Below are 18,126 nucleotides of genomic sequence, written 5' to 3' on the forward strand. Positions count from 1 at the left end.
TGAGATGCAGGGGCCACGGGCCTGGCTACATAATCACCAATTCCACCTCATTTCACCGTAAAGGAAGCTGAAGCACAGTATGCCCTAACTCTCCTAATACTGGGCACATTTTATGAAACAAAGGGACAATCCAGGCATCCTGACCACTGCTCATCTTTTCTAAGATCATTAAGAAGGCAGAAAAGTATCAGTTTCTGTCCCATTCTTTTGGACTGGAGAAGTTTAACAGTGTTCATGTTTCTGAACAGCTTCAGCTACCACACTGGTGGGGTGGAAAATGTACTCAGAGTATTCCCTTATCTTCCTACATCACAACTAGAGCTGTTTTTATTTTAATAATGGCCTCAATTACTTTTAAAAAAAAAATCCTTGCTCTGTACCAATCCCAGAGGTAAATGCCTTTGTTTGGCATTGACAGTGTGGACGAAAAGTCAATGGCTGTGACCTGGGACCATGATACCAGGGTAACACTACAAGTATGTGTCGACAACACAGACCTCTGCTAACTTGTGCTTTGCACTGCAAGTCACTCTGATGAAAACGTACAATTTTGTGGAATCCTTACTTGTTAGAACAATGCCAAGAAACACAGGACTAAAGAAGTCAGGTCAATTTCCAGTTACTGATACAAATTCAACACAAAAGATTTCTTTGTGATTGTCTAATGTTGGCTCTTTTACTGCCTTGAAAATGGTCTCAACAGTAGTGTCCAAGATTGACTAACCTAAGTAAAATCACAGCCATAGGGGATTTAAAAAAAACTAAACAAAACCCTCTTTAATCCCTACCATATAAATAATGGTTACATTAGTAATATTATATACTTCTGGCTCTCAACCATCTAATAGATTTATTCTAATGCTATAATAAAAACTGTTAAGGGAAATGAGGAAACAACACAGGGATTATTACTCTTAGCATTTAATAGTGTTAGAGTCTTTTTTTTTTTTTTTTAAAAGATTTATTTATTTATTTGACACGGGGGTGGGGTAGAAAGAGAGAGAGAGATCACAAGTAGACAGAAAGGCAGGCAGAGAGAGAGGGGGAAAGCAGGCTCCCTGCCGAGCAGAGAGCCCTATGCGGGGCTCGATCCCAGGACCCTGAGATCATGACCCGAGCCGAAGGCAGAGGCTTAACCCACTGAGCCACCCAGGCGCCCCAATAGTGTTAGAGTCTTGATGCTTGTTTGCATTTGCTTGGAAAGAAGTATCTCAGGAAAATTAAGTTCTAAGCTGAGGCTACCATTTGAAATCCCAGAAAGGGCTCCCGGGAATAGTTTGGCTTTTTTGTGACAATAGATTTTCTGATGAAGTATACCATTCCCTAATAGAAAAGACCTGGCACTGCTTCATATGAAAAAAAAAAAAAAATTGACCAAGGCAAGGAACAGGACGATCAGTTGGGAATGAGTGCTTTAATAAAAGGAACACGAAATTGGCTGTGCTTTGGCAGGACGTACCCCCAGACATCCTGAAAGCCATTGTCCTGGCCTGCAGATGATCCCCATCAGGCTGCAAATGCGCAAGTTCCCACTGACATCATGGACAATGCTGGCACAGAGACAAAGACCGCATCCAAAAGCAGTCATGGTGGATTCTGCTTCCCTAGAGTCACATGAGAAGCAAGCCAACTTCCCGGCCTCCTCTCCCACCACCCCCGCAAAACCCTACCAGGGTATCAGGCGTGAGGCTCAGCAGCGCCACTCAGCATGTACATTTCTCGGGAAGTGTATCAACAGGGATATGGACATAGCAATTGTGGGAAGGAAAAGGCCAATCTTTAAAGAAGAGTGATGCAGTCAGGTGTGATAAATGTGAAATAAGGACGATGCAAAAAGTGGACTCGGAATGATCCAGGTCCCAGGATCGTTGAACATTTTAACTCTGGAACAACAAACATGTCAGCTAGTTCAGCCGGAGGGGCTGAACTCACACTTGCTTACAACCACATTTTATAAAAGGATACCGATGCAATAAGATTTCTACTACAGTGTTAATACTGAAGTTTACGTATTCGTTCATAAAAAGGAGGTTACATTACCCGCAGAAATGCTTGATGTGTTCTGCAGTTAGCTACTCTGCTTGACACTTTTATGCTGCTTGTGATCACATCAGACGTTCCATTAGAAGAAAAGTAGAATCTTGACGGAGAGTCTATCTTCCGGTTCACATCCAGACTCATGTTATAAAACAAAACTGCAAAATGTAGAGAGAATTGCAATTAATGTAATCACCTAAAAGCATTATTATTTTTGAACTGAAAATAGTCAAAATTATATCCAACACTGGAAGTATCTTAAATTCTCTTCATTAAATGTCTTTTTAAAAATACCCTAAAATATGGAAGAGGAAACAATTTAAAAATTACAAATTGCTAAAATTGTAATAAAGATTTATAAGCTTCTCTCTAGGTTTCTACTTTTAACTATTAACATCTTTAGTTATTTACTTAATTTTCTGACAGATAAATATTTCAAAACTACAATACTAAAACTGTGACTACCAATAAAAGTTTTGAGTAAAGTTTGAGATTTCTCTGGAGTCCTTTTGTCCTTAGAATATCCAACTAAGGAAGCATAGACAGAGCACAGCACTCAAAGCCCACTTGAGATTATTCTAGTTTGTGTGGTTACGGAATTAATTTTGTATATGGTTAGGTTCATTTCTTTCTGTTTGTTCCTAATTTGAGGGGTTGCTATTTACTATTATTTTTTAAAACGTAATGCGAACAAGTGGTTCAAAAGTCAAACCTATATAAAACAGTTGAAAGAGGTCTCCTTTTCTAGCCCTAGACCCTGATTAGTCTCCTCTGTGTTTTTATTGGTTTCCAGTTTGACCTTCTGGTGTTGATTTGGGCAAAATACAGACATTCTCTCAATATTCTGGCAGTCCGGTAAGATGTGCTCCAAATCTGACACAGTACATAATCATCTGCTAATGAATATCCTCAATTAGCAAAAGAAGTCAAATTAACAAGCAACCAAGAAAATTCCAAGCCAGATATTACCAAGAAAGTCAGAGATGTTTTTTAAATCTATTAGGGTTCTTTGCAAAACAAGCTACATCTAATAGCCTGCTGAGAGGTCACTCATACAGAAGCAATAACTCAGAAATGGTATTTTAAAGGATTTACTGAATTCCTGAAGTGTTCATTCACATTTCAGGAGTAACGTACTCTTCTGGAAGGATTTTGTCTACTTACTTCAAGGAAACATAAGTCTAAAACCTATCTTACTCCTACAAATTTCAAATAAATCTTTAACCTTCCTTTTATTTAGAAAGTGAATAGCGAAGTCCAAGTCAATTGGCCCCAAAATTACAACAACGGAGATTCAGTGCCTCAGAGTAGAGCTGCAATGGAGTCAGCTACCTACAATTCATCACCGTGAGCTCACACAAAAAGTAAATTAAAAAAACAAAAAGGTGAATAAAAACCCACTCCCAGTAAGTGGCAAAACATCCTGGTTTTATGAAACATGCTTACCACATGAAGTATTTCTCCCAAGGACTCATTTTATGCAACTGTAAAGCTTGTATTTCTAACAGTGCTGTGATTATTTATGCATTTCATATATTTGTTTTCAACCATTTTTAAAAATGTCGCGTCACAATGGAATTGGTGGTACGACAAGCACTGATTTTGCATAAAGGGAAACCGTGGTATCTGTTTAAGGTGTATTGTTCAGACCATCCATCAGTGTGACTGTGTTACTGGGGCCATACTCTGACACTGCCACTTCTTGGATCTGTAACCTTAGATTAAGGTTTTGCCCCCTGTCCTACCACTGTGGCTCTAGCCAGGACTTCTGCAATGCACTATTCAACAGGAGTCTGATCTTAAGTAGATATACTAAGCTCATTCTGTACTTCTCCTTTTAGGCCAATTAAGGCTGAGACCTCTGAAACTACGTATCCATCATTTAGCTCAGGATTTGCTGCCCTTCATGATGTTTAGTTGATGACAGCCTACAGGGTCACAAATGCAATCAACTCGATAGGTCTTGTGTGGCTCATGAACTTTAGATATTATTAACATCCAAATAATAAACCCAGGTATGCTTCTCTCCTACCACTGGCTAGTTTCATTAGTTATTCTATTATTAGCTTAAGTATAACATAAGTAGGAGTGTAACCTGCTAGAAAAAATGTAATATTCACCAAGACACGTATCTGTAATTTGACAGTAACCACAATTTTGCGTGAGCCATCTCAATGCTACTTTCTCCAGAGCAGATAACTGAGAGCTACCTGTGTAAAGGGAAAAGGACAGGACTCTCAGGAACGGACAGTCACAGAAAATCCTTGAGATGTGTGTTATTTATGGAAATTAGAATCGGGGTCTAGATTGGAGATTTGTTTCTTCAGTTGCTCAAAGGATAAAATACAAAGACAAGAATCATCTCCCTCTCTGGGCTTCCAACTTAAGTCAGCTCCAGCTATAAAAGGAGCCCAATTAAATGGTGGAGAAGTTGTGGGAATGTTCTTTCTTTTCTAAGGATATGTTACCTATGAAGCTGAGTTTAGCTCACCCTAATATAGCAAGTGATACTCCTGCTTTTCTTGTTGTAATTTCTAAACAATTATAGCCTCCTACAGTGCCCCACTCATTGGTAAGAACAACATGAGAACTCAAAAGATGAGGCAGAAAGGTGTACTGGCCTCTAGGGTAAGACACAGTGAGGGCTCAGAAGAGGACCATGAGATGAACGAGCAGAGCATACACTCAGGGTAAATCCTGTAAGGGCACACTTACCAATATAACCTGGAACCTCTTTGCCCTTGTATGAGAAACAGAGTGTTAGATCCATGCACACAGAAGGCAATCCATTTTCAACACAGTCAAAATTTGTTCTATTTACTGACTCAGGATGGTTTAAGGAAGCTTCGACAATCACTACAGGTCTTGTCCTAAGAAGGAAATAAAATTAGCATATTAACTGCAGAATTATTTTTCCTTAAGAAAAAACTGCATGTGTTTTGTCAGCTGCCATTGTCCAAGTAACTTCATAAAATTGCTTTATTAATACTATGTGCATAAATACTCAATTACATTTCTGTGCATGAATCAAGAGAAATTTTCATTTAAATGCTAAAAAAGGTTGACTTTGCCTGATGATTTGTTTGATTATAATACCCTGTAAGGTGGAAGGAGTATTCTAAAGTGCAATGAAATTTCAGAATACCAAAAAAAAAGCATTATGAGGTCACCACCACTGCTGATTTTAAAAATTGCCTCCCATCATTTACAATTAGGTTCAATTGTCATTAAGCAGTGAAATGCATCAACCTTACCTTAGCAACACAGCAGAATCAGACCGAAAAGCACCAACTGCCACATCTGGAGGAGGAAAAACAACAGATTAATGAACATCATTAGTCAAAGAGAATTATTTGTCAGCCATAAATACTTAACTACATATCACCTTTTGACTGTATCAAATACTATTTACAGAAAAATTAATTAGAAAAGATATACTTACATCTTAGGATTCATTCCACATTTGTCTGAGTCTATTCATTTATAATAATATTCACCCCTTTACTATATAAACAAACTTTATGATAAAAATAAGATATAAAGATAAGCTTACTAAAAATTCCATTTTTAAACTACAAATATTCACCCAGGAATCTCCTCTCAAAGTACAAAAAAAAAAAAAGCCTTTCTTTTTAGCATCTTATATTTGATTTATGTCCATGGGTGCTTTTCATTTTCTCAAGAACAAAGAATAAAATGTCAAGTAACAGTGTGAAGCTGAGAAACTATTTGATCGTTTCTGACCCATCTTGAATTCAAGAGCTTTAAAAATGAAGGAAATAAATTACCAGTAAATTAGAGCTTTTCTATACCAGTTTTCTGTACTTTGCAATAAAGCAACATCCACAATAGAACTCATTTCAATTTATGAAATACAATTTTATACTCACCTACATATCCATTATTATCTGCATCAATTTGTCCCGATATAGACTGTCCAAACATACTTAATGATTTGCTGATTTGAAGTCCTTCAATTCTCTGAAAAATAGGTAAGTTGAGTAGGAAGCAGTTTTTGAGCACCTAGTATCTCAGAGAAGCAATGATTTAGTTACATAATGAGCCTTAAAACACCCAGGTACATTTTGTAACAAAATGCATTCAAGTCAAATACATGCATCTAAGAGCAACAAAAGTTTCCAGCTTGAACTGGGCAGGTGATGTCTACTCTGTGACTAGAGAAAAAAAAAATCACTTTGTGACTAGAAAAAAAAAAAATCACAAAGAGAAAATGATATAGTACAGATCTTCTTAAACAGTCTTGACTCCCTCTCCCCAGTCTCCTTTCAGGCTCTTTATTTATCTCCCAGATGAACATGAATAACCAAACAAGTAATTTGGAAAAGGAGACGTGCATAATCACTGAGCGGAGCCTACTACTCAGGCGTATGATGAAAGTCACCCTATTGAGCCAAACGGTTTCCTAGCACACGACAACTGAAGTCAGACAAGTGTTTCCTATTCCGTAGGTCTAACTTCACATCCAGATACTGATTTCCACGTATCAGCCTGGTATCCATGCTAAGAAAATCAGTACTTTTCACTAGATAAGTATAGATTTTTCATGTTAAATATGGAGAACCATTTGCTGATTTTGCTCCCTCAAAAATTACAGTATTAGCTAATATTTCCCTAAAAGTATCTTTAGAAAATCTTTTCTGCATGAGTATGGAGTGTTTTCTATGCACTGAAATGGCCTGATTTGTTAAAAGACAAAAGTGAGGTCGGAATTAGATCAGGGAACTTTATTAGAAGCTCCCATCTTGAGCTGAGCCCTGAAAGGAACACAGTAACATGTGCTCGCTCTCCCAGTGAGACCTCCCTGAAACATGGGGCTTTAGGCACCAGGCAAGACAGCTCATTAAAGCCACATGGGCTTATTCAAAACAGGACAGATACCATCTTAGAACATAAATTTGCAGAATGCAAAGAAAATCTTCAGTAGATTAAAAACAAACGAGAATGGATGTGAACCAAACTCTTAGTTATGGAAAAAGTGATTCCAAAAAGTTATTAATGACCTTCAAAATGAGACCACCTACTGTTATTATAAGATAAGGGTGAAATAGAATATATTAAATACTCAAAAGAACAAATTAAGAAAAATAAATCCACATTAACCCCGGAAGTTTCAGAAACTATTATCAGGGCTTCCTTTGGAAACAGTAGTATTCTACCTGTGAGAACACTGACGAGATTCCATCTGCTCGGCCGTTGTAAATATAAATAGCACCTCGCAAGTCATCTTCTTGCGGAGCTCCAATAGCGACATCTATTCCAGAATTTCAATGGCAGAAAAAAAATAATTCTTAGTACAAAGAACGCAACCCCCAAAACTAACTTTCATACTTAATTCATATCACATAAGAAAATTCCTAATCAGGGTGCCTGGGTGGCTCAGTCGTTAAGTATCTGCCTTAGGCTCAGGTCATGATCCCAGAGTCTTGGGACAGAACAACACCCCCACCCCCAATCTGGTTTCCCTGCTCAGCAGGAAGCCTGCTTCTCCTTCTCCCACTCCCCCTGCCTGTGTTCTCTCTCTCGCTGTGTCTCTCTGTCAAATAAATAAAATCGCTAAAAACAAAAAAAGAAAATACTTTACCAAAAAAAAAAAAAACAAAAAACCAAAAACAAGTACTTTCCTCACTAGACAGAAAAAAGTATCACAAAACACGGTATCATCAGAACAACGCATAGGACTGGGCAGAATCATCAGGGCATGGAAGCTTCAGAGAAAGGGTCTGAGAGGCCCTCTAACACAATGGTTAAGGGCATGGGTTCTCCAGCCAAACCACCAAAGCCTGACCAGCCACCTCCCCTCCACCCTCTTCCCGCCCCCCACCCCCGGGGCCATTTCCTAACCTCATTGTGTCTCCAGTCTCCGGTCCCTCATCTATAGCATGTGATCATAAGAGAAAAACTCACCCTCAGCATAGGACAATCCCAGCACATAAATTATCATCTGTGAATATTATAACCCTAAGATTCTCTATTTTGAGTTCTGGGTTCTACTTTATCTGCAACATCACTTCTAAATCCCTGTTCCAATGAAAGTAATTAAGGTATTTTTTTAAGGATATCTGTATTTACACACGTACATACGTGCAAACTCGATTTTGGAAAGCGAATCTATTCTGTAAGTAATGACTACCTCACTTTTATGACAAGGAATTCATGTCAGATTATGATGCTGGGAGAAAAAATAGTTAATTGAGTGACATAAGCAAGAGAAAACAAACTATGAATGACATGGTTGCTTAAGGGCAATAAATATATAACACCCAGGAGAAATATAATATTTTATGGTTGCAAGGGCATTTCATTAGTGTTACAAGGTATTAGGTCTATTTATTTGGGTATATTCATGTAATATGTTCTTATTACTTCAATAAAAACCTAAAATAGAGAAAGTTTACTTTCGTAATAGTCAATATTTACTAGTTTATCAGATTTAAAACTTTTAACAACTACAGTGGTAATTTCTGACTGCTATTTCAATGAGAATAAAAACCTTCCTTAAATATAGTTCCATGCCAAAAGCTGTACAATTAAAAAAAAAAACCAAACTTTTCTAAGTAAGCTCCATGCCCAGTTTGGGGCTCAAAACTTACCACCCTGAGATCAAGAGTCATATGCGCTACCAACTGAGCCTCCAGGTACCTCTTGAAGATTTTAAGTAATCTATATACCCAAAGTGGGGTTCGAACCTACAACCCCAAGATCAAGAGTCACATGTCTTACTGAGCCAGCCAGGTGCTCCAAATGCTACACGATTCTAATATCAAAAAGTAAATGATAGACATACCGTATGTTTATTGTTTAGACATAGTAAGGCTGCTCTCTTGATCTGTGCAAATTATTTTAAATTCTCATATACAACTATACCCATTCATTGACTTACAATTCACTTATAATTACTATATTCTAGGCATTTTCCAGGTGCTGGTCATACAGGGGGGTACCATGAACAGGAACTATAGCCTTTCAGGGAAGAAGGGAGGTAAAACCAGAATAAAAACACCACATACGAGATGGTGGTGGAAATGAGGGAAGGCTTCACAAAGTAGAGGAAGCCCAGGCTGAGACCCAGGTATTGACCAGTGAAAGTTGGGTGAAGGCAGTTTAGACAAAGGCAGCAGGCACATAATGGCAGGTGACAAAGGGGCAATATGGCACCTGTGAACAATGGCGGTGAGTTTGAAATACGTGGAGCCACATATGCACAGATCAACTACTCACAGGAGCATCAGGGGAAGAAGCAGAAAGGGAGAGAGAGAGAGAGAAGGGGAGAAGAAGAGGGAGGTAAGGAAAGAGTGTGAGGAGAAGTGGCCTGTGGCCACTGAAGACAGCAGTTACAGAAGCCATTCCTCACGGCTGGTTTATACTTTTGCCAGTGTGGCTGCATCCCAAGTAACTAGGATGTAAAGATCGTTAAGCCTGGGCTACAAAGGGGTTGATATGCAGAAATTCTTGCAGTAACAGTTACTAGCCATAGTGATGTAAGGCACATATCTTGAAACAATACAAATGGGCCTTTTCAAATGAAATATAAAAAGGCCCAAGTCAAGGTCATTCCAAGCAGAAGACACATGGGTTGCATTCAGTCTTGTCCTATCTTATATATAGATCTAAACTCTGCTAAGATTATATTTGCATCAGTTATAGAAAATACTAAAATTTTAGCAATAATTACAGTTTTAAGGAAAGTACACGTTTTTTTTTTTGCTTGTTTCTTTTTTTATTTGTTTTTTTAATGCCTGTGCAAATCCATTTGGTACACAACATACAGAACAAACAGACATTTTTGACAATTTTTCCTACTTTCCATCTGAACATTTTATTTCATTGTTAGTGTAAACTACAACAATTATCCCTGGTATAATCACAATGATTTTAACATCAGCTAACACACAATGCTTATGACAACGTGGCACTGCACTGCACTAGTGCACTATGCACTAGTGCACAGTGGCACTGCACTATGAGGAAACGGAGGCACAGAGTGTAACTTGCTCAAGGTCCCAGAGCTCGGATGTGAAGAAGCTGGGACACAGACCCTACAGTCTGGCTCCAAAGGCTGTGCTCACCCACCCCATGCTCTATGGAATCATTAACTCTACAGGCTCTGTGCCCAGTGTTCTCCTCTCCTGAAAACTTCTCCTGTTTTGTGTCAAAGAACTGCTCAATTCATGATTTGGCAATGTATCAATATTTATTTCAGAGGCACATAAAGTAATAATGCAGCTTATAATTTAAAATTACAGAATTTTCTTATGGCTCAGGTCAAAAATTATTCAAGCATACAGTCTAAAAGTGACATAAAAATCCTCAAGGTGAAAAACCTAAACCAAAAAGAAATGATTTTGCCAAATCTCTTTTAGAGATGAAATCCTGAATGCTGTCTGTCGGGCACATCTGTCATGTAGGTCCGTTCACGTACCTTTTCCCTAACTTCCTCATCTTCCTGATGCAATTTTTATGCTAAAATGATGCCAAATTGATTATCTCCTTAGAAAATGGTTTGCTTTGCTTTTCTAAATACACAGGAAATTCATATTTTTTAATACAAAAAAAGGACAGAATATGATGAATGCAAAAATAACTTAGGTCTGCTATGGAAAACACCATAAAAGGGTGCACATTAGGAAGAGGACATTAACTCTGATTTGCATCTCTGCCTGGAGGTGGAAGGAAAAAGAACAGGTGAGATTTTATCCCCTTTCTATACCATCCCACACATCCTGCCATGAACAAAAAGTAACTTCATCCATTTACCCCAGAAAAATTAGATAAGACAGAATTTGGGATAAAGAAATAAGGGAAACACATAAAGAAAAATAAAACTTAGGTGCCTTGCTTTCTCACTCAGGCAGACACGGTGGAAAGGGCCTCAGTGAAGGAGTATTGAGCCTGTTTCCAAACCATCAGGGGCTTGTTAACATTTAAAATGTACAAAATGCTTTCTCACTAGCAAAATAAAAATGCTATTAAGCCCCAAAAAAGAAATTATCCTGCCTTTTGTGACAACATGTATGTTCCAGATGGCATTTTGCTCAGTGAAGTAAGTCAGAGAAAGACTAACATTACATGACCTCACTTAGATGTGGACTCTTAAAAAAAAAAAAAAAAAAAAAAAAAAAAAAAAGGAAACTCAGACACAGATCAGATTGGGGGTCGCTAGAGGTGAGGGGTAGGAGAATTGGGTGCAAAGGTCAAAGGGTACAAGTTTCCAGTCCTAAGACGAAGTTCTGAGCTTATACATACATCATGACGACTAGAGTTACAGACATTGTTTATTTCAAAATTGCTAAGAGAGTAGATCCTAAGTTGTCACAAGAAAAAAAATTGTGACTATGTGAAGGAACAGATGTTAACTAAACTCATAGTGGTAATCATTTTGCACTATATACATAAATTAAATCATTATGTTGTACACCATCAACTTATATAACGTATAACGTTGTATTTCAATTACATCTCAGTAAAACTAAAAATAATTAGAAGTGACAAGTAGAAAAAGCTATGCAAACATGCACTGAAGTATTAATGTAGCTACTAAATGTAAATATGTAGTGAATCATAAATGAAATTATAAATAGCACAAATTATGCTAAATATGTTGAATATGCTGAAATATTAGAAATAATCGGTTGAATAATAATCTTCCAGACATAAAGGCATTACCTTTAGGAGTGGAAAGCTGAGGACTCCAGGACACAAGTGCTGTCCAAAGCCTCGGTTCTCACATGCATCCTGCAAAAATGCCTGGTGCTCTTGGGGTCCTCCCCTCAGTTCCTCTTCCTAAGTCTCACAGACAGAACACTTCCTGTCCCTCTTGCACCAATGGAAAACTGCTTGGGATTCTCCCAGCGACTGGACTGATAAAACTGCCTACTGTCCATGACATTTTTACCATTCTGATTTTAGGAATTCAGGTTTGTCATTGACATTTTGATGCCCCCCCCCAATCACTCCTCAGGTGTACATACATGCGTATTATTTTAGTACATTCAAAACAGCAAATGCTATACCTCAACTTTGTTGATTAAAACAAAATATAAGGAATCATAACAAAGTATTTTACTAAATTATTATTTGAGAGAGAGCACGTGCGAGAGAGAAGGGGGAGGGGCAAGCAGACTCCCCACGGAGTGCGAGCCCTACATAGAGCTAGATCTCATGACTCTGAGATCATGACCTGAGCCAAAATCAAGAGTGGGATGTTCAACCAACTGAGCCACCCAGGAGCCCCTAAATGACTCTTTTTAAAAGAATTTCATTATCTCATAATACATATGAAATGTCAAGGGACATAAATGTGGCTTCAGTCACATGTATTAGGTAGGATCCTTAAATTCACCACTTAAGGTTTTTTTTCTCTTTCATGTCTTAATTTTATACTCCAGTTGATTGTAAAATTATAGAAAAGGGTGCCACCATTTCCTTTGTTTGCATTTATTATAGTAAATACTCTATACCTGGTCTAGTACATTTGTCACAAAGTAAGTGTTCAGTCAATAGCAGAATTGCCAATTCTTACGAAATGTAACATCATAATAAAACCTTATTGAAGATTTAATGTAAAATGTTATGTGTGTCATAATAACCATAAAAATATATACTTATTTCCTTTTCTTTTAAAACAGAAAAACTCTAGAAATGGTAATATTTGTACACCAAATTATACTCTTATATTTAATAGGGTTCATATATTCAATATGTGATATATATTCTAAATATTCAAAATATATATCCAATAACCTGCTAACTTTCCTCTCAAAGACTAACACATTTTATGCATTTCAAGTAGAATGAAGCCTTTAGGTATCAGAAATTAAACTACTACTTAAAGTAGTCCCTCACTTATTTCTAATATCCAAGTAAATTTCGACCTAACACCACGATAAACCAATTGCCAATGACCATATCAAGAGGAAAGATAATTCTGAGCCTTGAAGGCATAAAATACTGACTTGCTGAACTCTAGAAATTACATACACTCCTCTCAAATCCATTCACCATTTTATGCAGAATTTTACCAGACTTAGTTACACCTCAGTATTAGACTGACAAAAGTCAATGTTTAAGAGGGAAGGCTGGTAGGCACTGGTATTTCAATAGCAGGCATGCTATCCCTGCAACAGGCACAGTAATGACAGTACCGTCTACTCCATTCTGGAGAGGCTTCCATATCAATTGGTAAGTAGCCATTATTGCTGGGTCTACCAGTTGTCCCCTCATCCCTGCTTAGGAATCTCTCTCACACATTTCTCCAAATCCTTCCACAGTACAGCAGCTGAACACTAGGAAACTTCTGGAACTCTACTCCAGCTCTGCAGCTTGCCTCTGTTGGGTCTTGTCAGTGTCTTTACTCTATTTGTCATCAGATAGTACAGTCTAAGGAGTCTGATCAATTAAGAATCAATAACTGACAAGTGAGGAGCAGTCAGACGTAACACTGAAAAGAAAATAAACAGTGTAATATTCTGGCTCCATTTTCTGGAGAAAGGCAAGCGACCTAAAACCCCACTCATTCTCTTCTGTGTATCATTTTCAAAGCAGAAATCAAATACCAAATTAGATTCTTTTAATTACCTTCAAAGCCATCATTATCAATGTCACCAAGATTAACTATAGATTCCCCAAATCTTGCAGCATATTTGTCACTTCCAATGAGCTCTGTTTCCATTTCATTCATTACTGCTCCCTAGACAGAAAAGGGGAGAAAAGTGTCATCATAACACTCCCTGACAACTTTACACATGATTTACCGTTGTAATTGGATATGGATTTTTTTCTAATGCTTCAAACAAGTTGGACAAACTACAGACTGAGCTTTAGTACACACATCTCAGTTCAATTCAATAAATATTTATCAAGTATGTCAACACATATAATAGTATGATTAGAGCTCAGAGGACATAAAAATTGTCAAACTCATGATCCCTAGCTTTGAAAATCCAATAAATCACTTTGATAATTCAATTTAGCAAATATTTATTGAGTTCCTACTAAAGGCAATACACTATGCAAAGAGTGAACAGGCAAAAGAGGACAAGGCAGTGTGTGTATAAGACATACTCCCCTTCTGAAGAAGCCCGGTTACCGGGAAGGCTTAGCACAAACATGTAAATGACTCAAGTACAAACTCCTTGGTATCATTAAGAAGCAAGGACAGCATAACTAATTGTGAAAGCAAGGTAAGATTTCATAAAAGATGATATTCAAGGTGGCTACTTGAAGGGTGGACATAGTTTTGATATATAGAGAGTACTATCAGCAAAACAAATTCCAAAGAACTTGGCTATTATAAAAGGTATGTATAATGAAGGAGACCAAAAAAAAAAAAAAAATCAGATGGGAGTGTTATGGTGTGGTATTTTGAATACTAAGGGAAACTGACTTTCAGTTAGAGAATAGGAAGCTACTGAAGGTTTCAGAATAGAGGAGTTGGCACAAATGAAGCTGGCCTTTGGAACCTTAGCAATGGAACCGTAGCAATGAAACATGAATTGGTCAACTGCTATCTCTTAAGTTGGAAGATGAGTTACTACATTAAGACATTCAATATATTGCAATAATGAGTCATTATAAAAACAAGCACCAGACCTCTTTCCAAACTCTGATCATGTCACTCCTTTTTAGTAAGAAAAAAATCTACTCACTACTCATCATAGAGGATCCTTTCCTCCTCTTAAACGAGTCTACTCAGCATTCCCTAATCACACTCAAGTTCTTCTGCTTGTGATTGTGAAACATCCTTCACCTTTTATTTTCCAACTACAAAACTCCTAAACTTGTCTTGTTCAAATAGTACTTCTCTGTGAATCCTTCTTGACCACAGTGAATTACTTCTTCTGTTTTGTACATGCTACTAACGTGCTATTTACCATGTTGTATTCAATTCTTTACTCTCATGTTTAGGTCTTTTTCTTGACCTGAGGTCGTAGAGGTCAGGACTAAGATTATTCTCAGCTATTTTCATAGTATTTATTCCATCTCAGATACCCATTAAGTGCTTATTATTATTATTTTTTTAATGAATCATCTCTATAGGCAGAATCATTGGCACCAGAAACAGTAAATGATTTTTATCAAGAAATAAGGGATAAGAGAGCTCGGCTCAAAGGAAATGCCTAATTAAGGGAGAAGGGAGAAAGGACTTCTGGGAGGATGAGAAGGTACAGACCTAAAGCAATGGAATGGCACTGGAGTTCCCAGGAAGAGGGTTTCAAGAAGGGGTGATCACTCTTTAAGTATTCTCCAGTCAGAGAACAGTGACCAAGAGTTCTTTGGGGATGTCTGAGAGTTATTTTAATAGAAGTAGGTGGAAGCAAGATTCATTCAAGTATCATTCTTTCTTGAGAATTCAAAAACAATTACTGAGCACCCATTTCTCCACTACTCTTTGATACCCTAAAGAAACAGCAGTAAACAAGATGGAAGATTCCTCTCCACATGGTATCTATACTCCATTAGAAGAACAGACAATATCAAACCAGATGAATAAATAGGTAATATAATGCTAGGTAATGGTTAGTGCCATTTTAGAGAGTTAACAAATAGAAAGTTAGAAGGGAACAAAGGTCACCTATGTCAGAGGTGTTAAAAGCTAAAGTCAATTATGAAATTACCCTGTGGTTCAACAGTGGTGGCTCAGGGTAGGCATGAGCAAAGAACAAGAGGGTAGACTAATGGGTAGGGCTCTCTTTACTTGCCCTTTAAACAAAAGAGATACACTTTAATCTGTCTTTTCTTGTTAGAATTGCTTAGGATTTCGATGAGAAAAAAAGATCATATATCTCCCTATTTTAGGTGTATATGATACTTTATAACTAAGCTTTATGGAAACACTTTACAAAGAGAAGGAAAAGTATGCAGAATATATAAGAATACCATTTATGGATAGGGAAATGTGAAATGTCTATGTAAAAAAAAAAAAGTAAACCTAATATTGCTATTAAGGACATATGAATGATCACTTTGTAAATGGTATGACTTTACTACTAAATTTAAGTTTAAACACAGTCTATAGAAATCCCAGTTCATACATAACTTTGCTGCTCTATATTTGGAACTTTGAAAATCTCTTAGCTTTATAAGACAGTATTTCTCTTTTGAATTGTACAATGTTTAGTCTGATGCTTAATATAGGAACTTATTAAATGCTCTAAACCCATTAAGATTACAAATACCTTCTTGAAACAGATTTTACTTTGTTGTATCCTGATTAAAAATCCTGTGCCTTAAGAAATGACACAATTTTCTCACAAATCCCTTCTTACTCTTAAATTAAAGGAACAGACCAAGACGACCCCATTAAGGCCCTATCAATTCTTTGTTTTGATTTAATGCCAAGAAGATAGACTGGCAAGATAAGGTCAGCCAAACTCTTTAAACTGAATTGTGAAGTGGTCAGCTTCCACTCCACAATATTCCCCCATAATTTAAACCTCAACTGTAAGCAGTAATTAACCATTTCTACAACTCTTATATCTACTTTGGAATAAATTATGCCCATTTTATATTCTTATTAGCAATATCATCTACAAAAATCGTGCAAACTAACATTTTATCAAAACACATCTTGTTTCTTACTGTTTTCAAGTCAATAAAAAGCATTTCATACTTTATCTTCTTCTGGTAATATTTTTAATTAAAGACATTCACGACAGAACCAATAATAAATCCATATTTTGAGGGACATATGAAAATCATTCTTTCAAATTAGACTTGGATCATAATAAAACTACAAGAAACTTCAACTATTTGAAGGACAAGATGTGAGTAGAAAAAAATCAGAACAATTCATCTCCTGCTTCTGGAATATCAATAGCTTCCCATCCTCCAGCATGTTACGTTTTTAGAGCATTTAGTACAATACCAGAGTTTTTACTTTCATCAGTAAAATTAGCCTAAGAATCTAGATGCAGAACTCTCGAAGAAGAAGAGCTTCGGTTTCTCTCGTAATCCCCTCAACAGCCTCCAGCTGGTGAACGACCAGACTCACCGAGCCAGAGTTGACGTACACGAACACTCTGCCTTCCTCCCTGATGACGCTCTGCATGGGCGCTCCCACCAGTAGGTCTGAGAAGCCATCTGCGTTGAGGTCCACAGCACACACAGAAGCTCCAAAGTAAGAGCCAAGCTGCCCGAGAACAAAACCAGATCCAGTCAAAGGCGGAAAAAACATGCAGGGTTATTCACAAAAGCCCTCAGTGATACCGAAGGTGGAGGCATTACCTTTTTTCCTTTCACTTCATGCAAGATATTTAGTTCTTTTGCATCGATGCTGAATATGTACGCCTGCAATTGGGAAAGGAATTAGAAAAACTCAGACTGCTATTACATTACAAAAAAAATTCTTCAGGGGATCAAAACATCAATTTTCATAATGTGTTAACAGTTCAAATGGACTTCTGAAAATCCTTTTCAGAGGGATTCAAAAGGTTTAGGGGGAGCGCATTCACATTAACAGGACTTCTTTGCCAAACTGTCTTCTCCAAAATGATGGTATCGATCCCCAAAGGCACAGCAAGTGTTGTTTGCCTCACTTTTCAAAGTAAGGCTCAGAAAAGTTTAGTAATGTCTACACAATAACATAACAAAAACCAGAACCAGAAATAACATCTTCTCTGGTCTGAACCCCCAAACATGCAGCTGTCTCAATATGCCATCATCTATAAACACGTGAACCAGTTAAGACATTCCCTGGATATCTTGAGATCATTTTATTTCAGGGACACTTTACTCCTAAGAAAGAAAAGCCTCATTTGACTTGTAGAATTTCTCCTTAGAGCTCTTCAAATAGATTTTTATCTGAAAGCAATTTCACCACAAAATGCAGAGCACAGCTCACCCTGTCTAGCTTTCACTTCTTACCATTTTGGCAGTTCCTCCTTTATTATCTTATCTCTCCAGCAATCCTGTTGAAACTTGGTGTAGAAATAAAGGTAAAAATGTAATTCTTACTTTACCAATCTGTTCATGTTGAGGGGCTCCTCCAACTACTTCAGTTGTATGCGGACTCCGAAAATGACCAGCTCCTACTGAGTATCCTTCAAATAAAGTGGAGAAAAGTAGGAGAAT

General features: G+C 37.3%; 1 protein-coding gene across 1 annotated transcript in view; it reads right to left on the bottom strand.

Moving 5' to 3' along the window:
• The window catches only part of ITGA4 (integrin subunit alpha 4), an 80,339-nt gene that overhangs the window by 36,930 nt on the left and 25,283 nt on the right, over window positions 1-18,126 (bottom strand). The window contains exons 7-15 of the mRNA XM_080799801.1: window positions 18,010-18,095; window positions 17,281-17,343; window positions 17,048-17,185; window positions 13,633-13,744; window positions 7,215-7,309; window positions 5,928-6,018; window positions 5,292-5,337; window positions 4,753-4,907; window positions 2,041-2,195 (exon numbers count right to left, since the gene is read on the bottom strand). Of these exons, the coding sequence (XP_080655927.1) occupies window positions 2,041-2,195; window positions 4,753-4,907; window positions 5,292-5,337; window positions 5,928-6,018; window positions 7,215-7,309; window positions 13,633-13,744; window positions 17,048-17,185; window positions 17,281-17,343; window positions 18,010-18,095 (941 nt within the window). The remainder of the gene's footprint in view (window positions 1-2,040; window positions 2,196-4,752; window positions 4,908-5,291; window positions 5,338-5,927; window positions 6,019-7,214; window positions 7,310-13,632; window positions 13,745-17,047; window positions 17,186-17,280; window positions 17,344-18,009; window positions 18,096-18,126) is intronic.

The sequence above is a fragment of the Martes martes genome (assembly GCF_963455335.1).
Source record: "Martes martes genome assembly, chromosome: 3".
In the NCBI taxonomy this organism is placed as follows: Eukaryota; Metazoa; Chordata; class Mammalia; order Carnivora; family Mustelidae; genus Martes; species Martes martes.